Source organism: the organism of the source record quoted next, unplaced genomic scaffold, assembly GCF_019419815.1.
Source record: "Pyrus x bretschneideri cultivar Hongxiangsu unplaced genomic scaffold, Pyrus_bretschneideri_v1 Contig25, whole genome shotgun sequence".
NCBI lineage: Eukaryota > Viridiplantae > Streptophyta > Magnoliopsida > Rosales > Rosaceae > Pyrus > Pyrus x bretschneideri.
Window position 1 is genome coordinate 3098151 of NW_025999557.1, and position 15817 is coordinate 3113967.

Genomic DNA, 15817 nt, shown 5'->3' on the forward strand with positions numbered 1-15817 from the left:
GATGTAGGATTCATTTTACATCGAATTTTAACGTTTTGAATCGTTTATTTTGTTAATATCGATTTATAGATCATTTTTACAAAATTCAATTTAATTCGAAACCATTTGCCTATTTAATTATCAATATCAAATTTCATTGTTTCTTATATAACAAAATATTCGTTCATTTTTTTGAATCCAATTATATGTTTTAATTATTTTTTGGTTGGTTAATATTTTACAAAAATGATTTATGTGGTACAAGTTGAAAAATAAACGGTTCAAATAGTTAAAATTCGACTAATCCTTATTTTTATAAAAAAAATAAGAATCTCTTCCCTCCTCTCTATCTACCTATATGTATATACGCGCGCGCGCACAACTATTCTACATCATTAGCATAACCATTACCAGAACCCATCTAAAACACCCATTGCTCACAGCGTACGAAAAAGCTAAGTATGGATAAAAAGGCATCTGCCGGGAAGAGCTTGTACGGTGGTTCTCTTCATGTTCCTAGTGTTCAGGAATTCGTAAAGAAGCCAATACTCACAATCCCAACAAGATACTTACAGCCTCATGATCAAGATGGTAACCAAGAGCATGAGATGATCATCAATTCTGATCATCATGCTCCTCAAATACCATCCATTGACATGCAGAAATTGCTTTCCCAAGAATCAACCGATTCTGAAGCTGAACTAGCCAGGCTCCATTTTGCTTGCAAAGAGTGGGGTTTCTTCCAGGTAATTAAGTAAACTAGCTTTTCCACTTATATCTTTCATCAAATAGTTCTGATTGTTTTTCGCCCATGAGTTCGAAGAATTTGTCGATAATTATTTATGTCTCGTTTGCGTAACCGTAATTAAAATAAGAGGAAATGAATGGATAAGGTGTTGGAATGAAGAGGAATCAAAATCAAATTCTTGTTGAAGTTGTTTACTTACATGTTATGAAATCGGAGTATAAATTGAATTCATATGAGTTATTTACCAATTCACTTGGATGAGAGTATAAATTAATATGATCATTAAAATGCCCTTATCTTTTTTATTTTATCTTTATATATTTTTATTTTTTTGATTAAACTGGAGTTAAAAAACCCTCAGCCAAATCATCTTCTGCATTTCCAATTCCCTCATCCTCCCGAAATTCAAATACCTCATCCATCCAAGGAATCTGACTCTTCCAATTTCAGAAATTGCATTCCTTATTTCAGGTGGGATTCACCACACTGTTGATTCCCAGTATTTAGTAAACATCGAAATGTTGAAAAGTCTAGTGGGTATTGAATGCCCACATAGAAACTGCAGACATTGGGTGGATTTTCAATGCCCATAAAATCAATCTTGACTTGGGAAAAGATTATATTGTCAAAGATGTGTGCTTGGAGTTGTTCTATAAATAGAGCACTCCGTATGCTTTGAAGAAAGAGCAGAAAAAGAAAGAGAGGAAGAGGCGAGAAGAGAATACATAGAGTTTTCTTTGTACTCCTATTATTCCAAATTATAATGAAAGCATCACTGCTGCCCGAGGACGTACTCCAGTCACACTGACTGTAGAGGAACCTCGTAAATTTTGTGTCTTGTTTTATTTATTCCACTGCACACACATCGTCAATTTTACAACACGTTATCAGCACGAAAAGCTCTCATGTCAGTGGAAAACACAACGCCATAAATCCGATGAAGCACTATCCACCTCTCATCTCCGTCATCTAAAATATCACAGAATAAAAGGTATGTCCATTTTTCGTCTCTCCCATTGCGCCAGAAGCGCCCCACCGAATTCTGGTGAGAATTGAAATTTACGACTTGAAGTCGTCACGAGATGAGAAAACTCGTACTTGACAACTGGTTTCCAGAGATCCAGAAGAATCTCATCAGACTTGGAAATCCAGATCACGTTGTTTTCGACGGATCTTGAGAACTCCCATGAATACTTGGTTGTTTGAGATGGTGATGGCAAGAATGAATCCACACAGGCCTCCCTCTCTTGTGCCTTCGTCATCCCCACTGTCATCTATGTCTCTGTAAAGAAGTTCTTGCTTAACGATGACATGTTCCCTGGGTCATGCAAGAACAACGCCAGTCTCTAGTAGCCTTTTGGATTGAATTGAATTTGGGCAACCTCCATAACTACCCAGCTGGCCTTGTGTTTCGAGACTGGCAGAGACACAAAAGGAAGAAAAATAATAGAAAAGGGGGATTGATGGAATGGCAAGGCACATGTGAAGAAGAAAAAAAGGGATGTTGACTGCAACATAAGAAAAAAAATATATATAAAAAGGATTTGAATGGTGCATGACACCATTTAGTCAAAATGATATAAATAGGTTTCTGTTGGTGCATAGCACCATGCTACAGAAATAAGAAAAGTAAGGTTTGAATAAGTACTGACAAAAGAAAGAAAAATAATAAATAAAAGGAGGTATGATACTTCTTGTTATTTATGTGAATTTGTGTTGGTTTAAAACCCTTTCACAAGTTCTATTTCCTTTAAAGCAATTTATTTATCATGAACGGTTTTACCGCCTATTGCTTTAAGTTTTGATTTATGTGAATGGTGCTGAATTAAAGCCCTTGTCACAAGCTTTATTTACTTAAATGCAATTTATTCATTATGGCTGGAATTACCGCCTATTGCTTTAATTTATTTATTGTACTTCTTTTTTGTTACGATGAGTACATACTGGACCCGAAGTTCCTTGATCAGATCAGAACCTGCAGTTTCTTGATCCTCATCAAATAAAAATGATTGGACCTGAAGTTCCATCAAATAAAAAGATAGGGCATGAAATCCCTTGATCCTCAAGATTAGGACATAAAGTTCCTTGATAAGTATCTTAAGTTTGAAGTGCCACAGTGCCTCAACTTAATTGCAATAAAAGCCATAAGAGTCTCGGTCTGTAAAACTATTAAATAAGGACCAGAAGTTCCTTATGTCCATACTCAAAAATGGTTTAGCAGAAGCATTTATTAAGGATGAAATAGATTACCCGTGCTCTGCTCACGAAAATAAAATTGCCCGTTTTTACATGGGTACATGTCATTTTACATGATGCATTATTGATTTGGTTGAGACCTGTTGACAACCATCAATACTTCTCAGTACAACTCGTGTTTGGGAACCAGCCAAACATTATACATTTACGAGTTTTTGGTTGTGTTATCTATGTGCCTATTACACTGCCACAACATACTGAAATGAAGCATCATTGAGGATTAGGCATTGATGTTGAACATCATCTATCATTCAATATTTAAAACCCTTGACTGGGAATATATTTACCGCGTGGTTTGCGGACTGTCATTTTGATAAGACAATTTTTCCGTCGTTAGGGGAAGAAAATAACTTTGTTTCAGAAGAACGAAGAGAATTTGTCGTATTTTGATTCATGAAGCAATCAATATACAAAACGAAGTGAGAATAATTGAATGATGCAACGATATGCAAATCAAATGCTAGATGCATTTAATGATACAACGAAAGTGATGAAATCACATATGCTTGCTGAAAATGTGCCTACAAGAATTAATGTCCCTATTGGACAAAATAATATGGCAGCAAATGATTTATCTATTACACGCCTGAAGCGTGGCAGATCCTCAGACTCAAAAGGTTCAGTCCTTCGAAAGAAGAAGAATATGGCACTACTGAACTATTGCATAACTGTCACATGCCAGACGCATAACAGTTGCCGCAAGGATACTTGTCCCGAAAAGATTAATCTGTGGACATGGGAATATTGATATCTCATGCATGAAGCATGATAGATATATAGGTTCCAATAACTCAACTCCCGAAGTGGAGATTAAAATCCAAGCTCTATAACGCTCAAAAGGAGGTTATGATCCGTATTCTCTAAATTATAACTATCCTGGAAGAGATAGTGTAATGCCCTTGAAGAGGCAATGGATATTCCAAAAGAAATGAAAAGTTTTTATGCATGCGCATGTACATGAGAATATGGGATCACATATTGATGATAACCAATAGTAATTTTGGTTTTTACAAGTAGCTATTAAATTCATCAATAAGCTGTGGTGATATTGAGTCCCGTTCTTTTTCCATCAACGAAATTATGGGCCAAAATGGAGAAAGGCAATTCCATTACAATTTTGTAAGAACGTGGAAAAATAGACCTATGTACTTGGATACAATACAAATAGCCAAAAGATGTTGAACCTAGAAGGTTACATATGGGCATTTGTAATACTGTGAAATACATTCACATGATATGACACAAGGTTGTAAAGGAATTCATATGAATGGAGAATTATATACGAAGGGTTATGAGTCGCCCACATCATATCTCCATGAGTAAATCCCTCAAATATACATAGAAGCGAATTGCTCTGTATAAATTCTAAAGGAAAATGTGTCATGAAGTGTAGAAAATCCCTGAAGGATTCAAATTGCTTGAAGAAAGCCCCGGAAAGGTAAAGCATGAAATATGTACTCAATACCAATGGATGGTATAAATTGCCTTAGTGAGTACTTCCATTATGGTATTGTTGCAACATACTAAAATCTCTTGCAAGAGTTGATAATATTAAATTGGGACTCCTGAAGAGTCAAGAAAGATTATAAAGTGTTGAGAGAAATATTGTCTCGAACTGCAGAATCGAACAATATGCCAACACGAATCTTATCCACGATATTTATGACATTATAGAATCATATGGATTGAAGATTATGAGTAGAATACTCAAATGATTTAGACACTAAGAATAATCATTTATCTTCGCGAGGGTAAAGATAAATTGATATTTGGTCCAGAAGTACCATATCTTAGTGAAATATATGCTTTATTGTATTTAACACAATACACTGAATGAAATAAAGCTTATCTATTAATATCTCCGAGAAATTACATACACATGAGTTAAAACAAACAAACAGAAAGGAACCTTCACAAAGGTTACTCATGTGAAACCTCAGTACTCGGAAGTACCCCAGAAGGGGAAGACACCAGAAGTTGATTATTTGGAGTCTCAATACTTGGTGGAACTCCAGACAGCTAAGACAATGGATGTCTTTGGAATAAAGACTCGAACCCTCGATTGTCATTTTGAGTCCGACCTTCGGATTCCAGTAGCTGGTCGAGCTTTCTTTTCATGCTCGTAGAGTAATTATTTGCAAGCATGTGTAAAACTCTATTCTCATGCTTGAGCCCTCTAATCTCTTATTTAAGACTTGCCACCTCAGCCATTAATGATTCAACTTGGTGAGTTCGAGCAAGTAGGCGCTGGCCCATATTGGATACAGAGCCCGCACATTGAACACTGAAAGCCAATGAGTCTTGAACGGCCGCCTCATCAGACCGGTTTGAAAGGATTCTGTTGTCCTTTGGAGTTAGAAGATTCCTGGCTACCACTGTAGCAGTTATGTTATTCTACATCACAGAGTCCTCAACCGTAAGAGGACCATTAGAAGATGAGAAGGACGGGCGCCATATGTTATCCTGACGCTGCTCGTCTGTATCAATCTTGAGACTCAAATCTAAGCAAATGTTAGATGGGCAAGCCATTTTTAGAAATGATGAAGGAAGTCAGATAAAATCTCAGAAGTGCAAGAAAGGGAAATTTCTGCAGGCAACAATTTTCTGAGTGTTTCTGAACAAAATTGATATCTCTATAAAATGAGGGGCAACAGGACCACTTATTCAAAAATCGAAGAGACACCGATTTTCGAATTTCAAAAGTTGGATTTCCCTGCATGACGTCTGTCAACATTTCTTAGACACAATCTCAGCTCTTGGATATCACGTGCAACTTTGTTAAAGATCTCTGATAAAGTTGAAAACGCGTGAATCTTACTGTTCTAATTACACCACAGTTGCTGACAAGAGTAAAGGCACAACACTACTACCTGCTATTGGAAAATCAATATATATGTCAACCTCTGTCCTCCATGGCAAGGCAGAACTGAAAAATATCTAACTCTTCCTCATCTCCGAGAATGCATCTTTCACAAAGCATCTCGAAATACTCAGTTTTCTTCCTCTCTGAGAATACCTCTACAAACAAGTCACACCAGAGTAAGAGTATCTCATATCATCAGGGACGAGAGCAAGAGTATCTCATATCATGTAATCTCCCTGTCCTTTCCTTTGTCCTTGTTCTTACCTGCCAAGACAAGGACAGAGAAAGCAATATGTCGGAACCTCCACTCAAACTTGCGCTGCCACCAAGAAGTGATGGTCCATTCAAATACAAGGTTTGCATTCCACTCCTGTCTCAGAAGACAAATACTACAAGAGAAGATGCCAAACCTGCATAAGGAAAATACCACTTCTGCAAGGGGAGCAAGTAAGGCAAGTGAAAATGATACATTGAAGCATGTGGAGACAACCACAACAAACACATGTCAGTTCATCCCCGACAAAGTCTAAGATCACTTGTCACATGAAGCTCCTTATGATCCAATTTCATTCAAGATCAAGTGTAAACGGCCTTTGAAGAAATCACAAGTCCGATTCAAGATCAAGTGTCCACCACCCTTGAATCAAATTCAGCTCCAGATGAAATAGGTAAATTCAGACATTTGGAGAAAGTCTAGCCGAAGGCCCTCCAACCCAGTTCAAGAACAAGCCTGTGGAAAGTTAACAACAAGTGAAACACCTCATTCGGCAACTATCACCGCTAAAAGACTAAAGCAGCAGGATCAATGATCAGCCTAAATAATTTGAAATCAGGGGGAGATACTCATCAAGGGGGAGCATCCAAAAATAGATCAAGATCTTAACGAGGCAACTCATGTTGATGATATGTGGGCATCCAAGGGGGAGTGTTGAAAAGTCTAGTGGGTATTGAATGCCCACATAGAAACTGCAGACATTGGGTGGATTTTCAATGCCCATAAAATCAATCTTGACTTGGGAAAAGATTATATTGTCAAAGATGTGTGCTTGGAGTTGCTCTATAAATAGAGCACTCCGTATGCTTTGAAGAAAGAGCAGAAAAAGAAAGAGAGGAAGAGGAGAGAAGAGAATACATAGAGTTTTCTTTGTACTCCTATTATTTCAAATTATAATGAAAGCATCACTGCTGCCCGAGGACGTACTCCAGTCACACTGACTGTAGAGGAACCTCGTAAATTTTGTGTCTTGTTTTATTTATTCCACTGCACACACATCGTCAATTTTACAACACGAAACAATTTGTAATCGGAATTTAATTTCGTTTTTATTCCCAACACCCTCATCCTTACGTAAACGCGCTCTCAGTCTAGTATCTTCATCTAGTCTTCGTTGGCGATGTGAAGATTAATACATAAAGGGGTCATCATATAATTAAAGACACGGACTCGTGGCACAAAATTTGACCGGGTTTTAAACTTAAATTATCCCACTATCAATAATTGAGATTTTAACCTTGATTTTTAAAAAAAAATAAAAACATACATTGGAAAAAAAATATATGGAACCTTTTTTAATTAATTAATTATGACTCTGATTCTCTCCCCAAATCCATTAAATTCCATTTTTTTTTTTTCCTTTTCTCTTGGTCTTTTACCAACAATCTCTCATGTTCTGTGATTTCCTTATTGAAAGTTAACTCTAACTTGTTGAAAGTTAACTCTAACTTGAAGTTCATACTTCATACAGTCTGACCAAAAAAAAAAAACTTCCATCTCTCTTCTCTATCCATCCTCACTTGAGGTAATTTTTTGCTTCTGCTAACCGATGTCATATATTAATTGTTATGCAAGTCATATTCTGAATTCAAGAGATAAATAACAAGGAAGGGGAAGAAATAGCGTTGGCGGAGATAGTACAATTTTGTTTCTTGATACTAAAGTCGAAAAAGAGGAACCCGATTAATCTCAAAATTACCCAGATTAAAACTAAAGAAGAAATGAATATATTGGATTAGGAAGATAATCAATTTTTTAAAATCAAATCAAATTTAGGTTCTTTCACAATGTGATAAAGGAAAAGAAACGAACAACTCTGAAAATTCAATGTTGGAGAACAATTTAGAAATAAACAAAAATAATAGAAATAAACAGAACTTGAAATTCTAATATTTTATTTACCAAATATACTTGATGTGTAGAATGAAATTATACAATAAATACATAAACTAATATAAAAATATCAATGATACTAACTTAATCATAGAAAGTAGAGGCTAGCGTAAAAGCTATATATGTCCTTCGAACAATATTTTCGTCCCACTCTTGTGCTTGTGGTTCTACAACGTCTGCTCGACCAAGATACAATTAACTAATTCTACAACCCACACTGGATTATAGAACTCTAGCGAATTGCTTTGTGTGTTTACTCTCTGAAAATTTTGTACAGAAGATAAGGAGGAAGAAAAGATAATTATCACTTGGATACTGTGATTGCAAATATATAGGTTGTTTCACATCCTTTCAAATACCTATTCAGTGTATTTGAAAGTACACAACTCTTTCTAATAGCTGTATCTTTTAATCAAAAATTATAACTCTTTCTAATAGCTGTGTCTTTTGATCAAAACGTTTTTTAATTAATAAATTAATTAAAAAACTTAATCCGAAAATTAAAATTAATGAATCTGATTAATTTTAAATTCCAAGGCCCCAGGGCCCAAGGCCCCAGGGCCCAAGGCCCTTGTCTTGATTAATTAATATTAATTGTATTTAGAGTATATTATATTCAAGCCTAATCTACACAACCATAAGGCACAAGCCTTCAATCCATTTCCAAATGGTCCAAGTTCTAATTACTAAAATGAAGGAACAAGCCTATATAAAGGCTAGTAAAAAGTTACTATTGACCAATGTGGGACAAGAGGGTCTCAAACTCCTACATTCAATATGAAGGGTTGCCTGCGTGGGGGAGAGCATGCTCTTCCTTGGCCTGGAATGGTGAACAAAAACTGGAGATGGAGAGCCATTAAGAGTTTTCTTACTTGATTAACCTTTGAAATCCGCAACATACGAGGCTTGAATCATTACTGTGCATTTAACTGTTATTTTGTATATAAGTTAAAAAAAGTAATAATAATTTCTTATGAAGGGAAATTAATAATAATTAATTAGCTATCAGACTAAATCTTAACCATTGATAGTGGGATAATCTAATTGTTTAAAATTTGTGTCAAATCTTGCGTAAAAAAATATGGTGTTAAAAAATAGTGTCACGGATTCACCTCAAATTAAGCTTAATTAGTAGTCCCACTTCTATTATTAAACTTTCCCTTGATTAATTTGTCGTTGGTTGAAATCAAGTGAGTTAAACTTAAAAATGGCCAGCCCACCAGCCGTAGTACTACGGTCTATTGATATTTATCTTTACTTATAAGTAAGAGGTCTTAGGTTTAATTTTCGCTAATGATAAATTTGAACCACATTATTGCTAGCCCATTGTGAGGCTTAGCCCACTCCCTTAGTGTAGATAATATCGTTTGAAAAAAAAATAGTCAGCCCACCCTTTTGGAAATTCATGGCTTCACCCTTTTGATTATTTAAGGACCGTTTTTGTGGATAAAACCATATTTTGGTATTAATTTAATGGGCTGACAAGAAAAAAGTTGAGGTTTTACAATAAAATCAAGTGGCAACATAGGGTGTAATCCAACTACTTATAAGCACATGCAAAGTTTCTTCTCTCCCGTATTTGAGATTCATACTCTCAACACTGCCACTCACGTGTAGCAATTTTCAAGCCAACACATGGACAACACAAATTGGATGATGTAAAGTACATGTGGCCGTTGAACTTCATATGTGAGACCACATGCTCTGCTATTGAGAAGAAAGTTTACGGAAGCCTAGGGATTAAGCTATAAATTAGGTTGCCACAACAAAAATTTGGTTAATAGGTTGCTACAAAATATATCAAGTTTTTTGTTGTTCTTTTCCTTGGTGAACTTGTCTACTTTCCTAACCTATGCTTTTTCACCTTGCTTGCATACTGAATTTTTTATAATTTGCTATTTCGTAGGTTTTTGGTCATAGTATTCACTCTATATATTTTTACAGATGGTAAACCATGGTGTGAGCTCTTCCGTGTTGGAGAAAATGAAGACAGAAACTCAAGAGTTCTTCAACCTACCCATGGAAGAGAAAAAAAAGTTCTCGCAACAGCCAGGAGACATTGAAGGTTTTGGACAAGCATTTGTAGTTTCTGAAGACCAAAAACTCGATTGGTCTGACATTTTCTTCTTGACCACCCTTCCTGTCCAATTGAGGAAGCCTCACCTACTCCCAAAGCTCCCTTCTCCTTTCAGGTCCTCTGCGATTTTGTGCAATATGAATGTGAATGCATGAATATATTGAAGAGTAATGTTATTTAGTAAAAGAAAAAAAAAGTGACCTCATTGCTGATATATAGTGCTACATATAATGAGCAAATAATGTCAACAAATGTTACTGCTAACCTTAATTATAACGAGCAAATAATTATTACACATATTATTACCTTAATTATATATAAATTATTTATAGTGCTACATATACGTACGAAAATATTATACCAATTAGTTTACCTCTACAAAATTGGTAATGAGCAAATAATTTGTTTTTATATGTAAATTATTTTGTATGTATTGTTACATATATTGAGCTATGTATTGTCAAATAATTAATTTATAATTTTATAATTATAGGTAAATTATTTTTTAAGCAAATAACAATTCTTTCAATTATGTAATTAAGTAATTCATTTTGCATTATTCATTCTACATATACTGGGCACATTTTATTATTATAAGATATATGTACAAATAGTAAGTAAATTAATGTTGAATCAAATAACACTGCTTTATTTTGTAGGTAAATTATTTTGCATATATTGTAATATATTTAGGCACATTTTAGAATGATAAGATAGATGTACAAATAATTCACCTATATTTTTTTAATGCAGAGAGACTTTAGAAACTTACTCATCGGAACTGAAAAACCTAGCCATGGCTATCCTATCACAAATGGAAAAAGCTTTGCAGATGGAAGCCAAGGAAGTGACCAACATATTCGAAGGTGGATTGCAAGCGGTGAGGGTGAACTATTACCCTCCGTGTCCTCAGCCGGGGAAAGTCCTCGGTCTGACGCCTCACTCTGATGGTGGAGCTCTCACCATCCTCCTTCAAGTCAATGAAATGGATGGCCTTCAAGTGAAGAAGGATGGGATTTGGGTTCCTGTGAAGCCACTACCGGATGCCTTTATTGTGAATATTGGAGACGTTCTAGAGGTAATGATTTTCACGGGTAACTTTAACCATTTGAATATTATCTTGCTCGATACATAAATAGATGAAAATGTTATCCAACTGTCATTGTCATACCATTGACCGTCAGGTGATCAATTCTTTTTTAAATTTATATATAGTTCATATTTCAATTTAGTTTACACCGTAGGAAAATATTATATAAAGAGTGTAGTGTTGCGAACGAAAGTTAGTTGAGTTGATAAGGATCGTTCTCTTTGCTAAACCAATGCTTAAGTTAGAGTCTCCCTGCTGCCAGTCCATCTTAGTGAGCAACTTGTAAAAACAAAAAAAAAGGGCTAAAATCCGCTCTGTAAGCCCTCAAAGAGGCATGTAGCCGGTATGCCCTAAACCTGGAATTGGGTAGCCTCCTCTCGCTCTAAACTTTTTATTACCGGAAAACAAAAAAAAGTGTAATGTTATCCATATCATGTTTACTGACCATATTGTTAAGCATGTAAATCTTTCGCTCATAACTTAATCTTCAATAACGTTTTACTGCGTGAGTGTGTCCTATATTTTGTGAGAGATGTGTTGAACAATTATTTCAAACAAAATCTTGATCCTTAATAATTTATACCTATTGCAGCTACTGCCACCTTTTTACTTTTAGTGTTTAAATATATGCATGTATGCATGGCAGATTATAACAAATGGGACGTATCGTAGCATTGAACATCGTGCAACTGTGAACTCTGAAAAAGAAAGGCTCTCAATCGCCACATTTTACAACCCCAGAGTTGATGGTGAAATCGGCCCGGCCTCTAGCTTGATTACTGAGCAAACCCCAGCAACATATAAAAGGCTGGGAGTTGAAGAATATTTCAAAATATTTTTTGAACGTAAGCTTCATGGGAAGTCTTGTCTTGACGAATTGAGGATTAAGTAATGATGTTAAGCAGTAGAGAGATCTATCTAAAGAGAATAAAAAGGTTTATGTTAATTTCTGAAGAGAATAAAAAGGTGTATGTTGTAAAATTAATATGCCACCAAATGATGTCTTAATTGGCAGAAATTATCATCTAATAATAAGCATGGATGCCATTTTCTGGTTGTTATAATGAGACAAACTAGTAATAATGTTAGTGAGACTATATTTTTGTACCATATTGATGTATCATCATATGTGGCGATGATGCATACAACCAACATCCAATGAGATAAATTAATTGACTGGCGTGGTATGTACACATCACTTACCACATTAGATGGTACACTAATGTGGTTAAAAAATGTGGATCGCTAACTCACATTATGGAGTGAGTCTCACAAAAACAAGTATCAAAATGTGTATCAAAAGCGTGTATCTCCAAATTTCTTCCAATAATGTTCATATTATTTCCATAAATCTTTATAATATTTGTATGTTTTGCAATCCGTTTGCTTTACTATCAAGCAGTTGTCCCTTTAGTCACTACTACAAAATTGGCTTAATGTATCAAAGGCTGGTGGCGATTTTATACAATATATTGTCAGATAAGAAATTTTCGACAGTCTTTTTACATGATGTTGGATGACAAACCATTTATGTCACTTATAATCAACATAAACTAAAAGTGTTGGCTATAACCGACACTAATGCATTGTTATCCAACAGAAATAATTTATGGCGCTTTCAGCCGAAAAGATATGTTTTAATTTTCAAACTTCTTGCTTTTTTTGCACGAGGAATTGGCGGTGTTAGTTGTAACCGACGGAATTAGGAATTGGGGAATTGGCATATAATGGTGTCGGTTTTAACCGACAACATTGCAGTTTGTGTCAGATACTGATTGAAGTAGGTTTTTCATTTTTTCAGAGTTGGTGTCAGTTTTGCTGACGTTATTTACAATTACTGGCGCTTTTATCTGACAGGAATATGAAAATACCCTATTTCAAAACCCTCGTGCATCTCTTTCTCCTTCACTCTTCCTGCGCCTTTGCACTTCCCTTCCCTTTCCCTTCCCCTTGCCCGCTGCACCCCCTTCTCATTCCCTTTCCCTACTGCACTCCCCTTCCCCTTCCCTGCTGCACTCCCATTCCCTTTTCCCCTTCCCCATTGCACTCCTCTTCCCCTTCCCTACTACACTTCTCCTTCACTGTCCATGGATGAACAATTCGAGGAGCAACTTGAGTATCCTAGAAGTGGTGAGTTTTAACTTATTTGTATTAAATCGAGTTTGTGTTTTGAATTTTGATTATGTTATTGCGTTACTGGAATCTTGAATTTCTTTTAATGCACTTTCTCTAAAAGAAAATTTGGGGTTTCTTAATTTATCCTAATGGTGAACTCATGGAGTTTCTTTTAGTGCATTTTCTCTAAAAGTCTCTTTAAGTATTTTTCTTGTCGCTAGACTACTGCTAACAAACTTAGTAAGTTACAATGGTGAAAGAAGGAGCAAAGATGAAGGCTAGCCAGATACCTCCAGACAGCAGCAAAGCTGCTCGGCCATTGCGAAAGTGGGTCGATGCCTTTTAGAGAAACAAAGAGTAAATAAAACAAAGATTGAAGAAATAAATAGCTAGTTGTTGAATCCCTGTAAACTTTGAATCGTTTTGGATCATGTCCGGTGCGTTTTTATAAATCTGTGTAAATGCTATTCTCTTTGAACTTTATTTTTTATTTTATTAAAACATATTTTTATTTTTTTAATTATTAATTGATTTAGTGGTAATTATGGACGACAATAGTATCTATTTATCCAACAGTTTAAGGGAAGTAACTGACAACAATAGCCTTTTCGTGACGCAAACAATACTGTCGGTTCTTTTATCCACCATTACATGAATTTCTGTCGGATTTTGGCTAATATTCGACATAAAAGAGTTTTTCTTGTCTTTTTTTTTTTTTTTTAAATGACACTACTGGGTACTTTTGTAATAATGAATTAGCAGCGTGCAACTTAAGTGATCAAAGATCAATTATCCCTTAATTGAGGGTTTGTGTTCAATTTCATCTTTCTTCATTATCCTGTATATCTTTTCTTTTTGTTTGATAGAACAATATTAGGGGTGCTAAATTTAGCTACATATATAACAGGTCAGCCATAATTAAATTTACAAAAACATATCCAACTGTGATCTTTATTTTTTTAGTTAAATTGTAACTAAAAAGACTAAAAAGTTATTTTAGGAGCTCTTTAAAAAAATTCTATACCAATCATAGTCTCTAATTTAGGAGAGATTATCCAATCTACCCAGAATATGGGCGGAACACCACACGTTATTATACAATTGGTGGGAAGTGTTTTTTCGAATGTCCCTTCAATTGTATAATGATATATGGTATTCTACCTCATGTTTCGGGCATAGTGAAAAGTCTCTTCATATACACGACAATTTTTGCCATCAGTAGAAATTATATTGTGCTGCACAAAGATACATACAATTAATATATATATATATATATATATGTATATATCTGATTTGTGGTGTAATTTTCTCATTTATGAAGATGTAAAAAAAAAAAACTTTTAATGAATCTTAAGTCAAAAGGCTAGGTAATTTAATTACCTGGGACCCCCACTCTATGTGTAACAACCCAAAATTTCTAATTTGGAAGCCAAATACACAGGTAGGCCACAATAAAATAATGGTTAATTATAATTCTAACTAACCACACTAAAAAATAATCATTTTTTTAAATTTATGGATGCATCTAACATCCTGGTTAGATTGCCTACGTATCCTAAACGAAGGGATCAAGCCATTCGTAGTTCACCTTACGCTTCTAGAATAACATACTACAATTTCATTCAAATCCAATGGTCGGATCTCCGCCAATCACGAAATCAAGTGGCGGTCAACGTTTTACTTTACAAACTTGCAAATCCAATTTGGGAAGATTCGTACGTCGGATTCCCAATCTGTAAGTTCCTAAGGTCCTCAGATATTATGTACGATAAGGTCTCAAAATTTGGTGATGATCTAACATTCGGATCATCGATTCACAAATTGATCAAGTAAGGTATTGTAGTGAATTTAGGTTCAAATGATCAACCTACGTCATATGAATATCAAAACTAAATTCAGGACATCAAATTTAGCCTAAAAATAGCATTGACGGCCCTCTGGCCACGCATCACCTTGGATGGCGGTTGGTCGCCCGAACCTGCCAGAAAATTTCAACTATTTCTAAAAATTCTCAAAATTTACTGAAATGAAGATCTCGAAGTGTAAAACAAACTTTATACCTGTGGCTAAGTCCAATTTGGCCGGAGAAACTCCAATTTGCCTGGAAACCAGTCGGAACCCTAGAAATTTAGTGGCCTCGATCCACCACCTCTAGTGCTCCGCCACCCAACCAAGGCTTAGGACATGTTCCTGGGTTCATGAGGAGTCCATTAGTGGTGATGGTGGCTGGAGTTAATTTCAAAAACGACGGATTGCCGACAAGGAACCTTGTCGCACCCCTTCCCGGTGTGAATTTCCCAATTTCAAGGCCAATTTCCCTCAATTTTCTTCCATAGCTTTGCCTAGTGCCTATGGTGTAAGCAAAGGATGTTTTGGACATATAAGATCTTTTTACATTCTCTCTCTCTCTCTCTCTCTCTCTCTCTCTCTCTCTCATGTTCGTGTTCAGTTATATATATCTTTCTCTAATCAAGCTAGTTCCTTTTGATTTTGGAGTGGAACCTCGACTGTTTTAATGGACA

General features: G+C 35.4%; 1 protein-coding gene across 1 annotated transcript; it reads left to right on the top strand.

Moving 5' to 3' along the window:
• Positions 1–365: 365 nt before the first annotated feature.
• On the top strand, positions 366–12237 carry LOC103965379 (protein SRG1-like). The gene is made up of 4 exons (XM_009378433.3): positions 366–725; positions 9958–10205; positions 10844–11168; positions 11827–12237. The coding sequence occupies exons 1-4, from the start codon at positions 441–443 to the stop codon at positions 12070–12072; spliced, it is 1104 nt and encodes a 367-aa protein (XP_009376708.2). The 5' UTR covers positions 366–440; the 3' UTR covers positions 12073–12237.
• The last annotated feature ends 3580 nt before the right edge of the window (positions 12238–15817 follow it).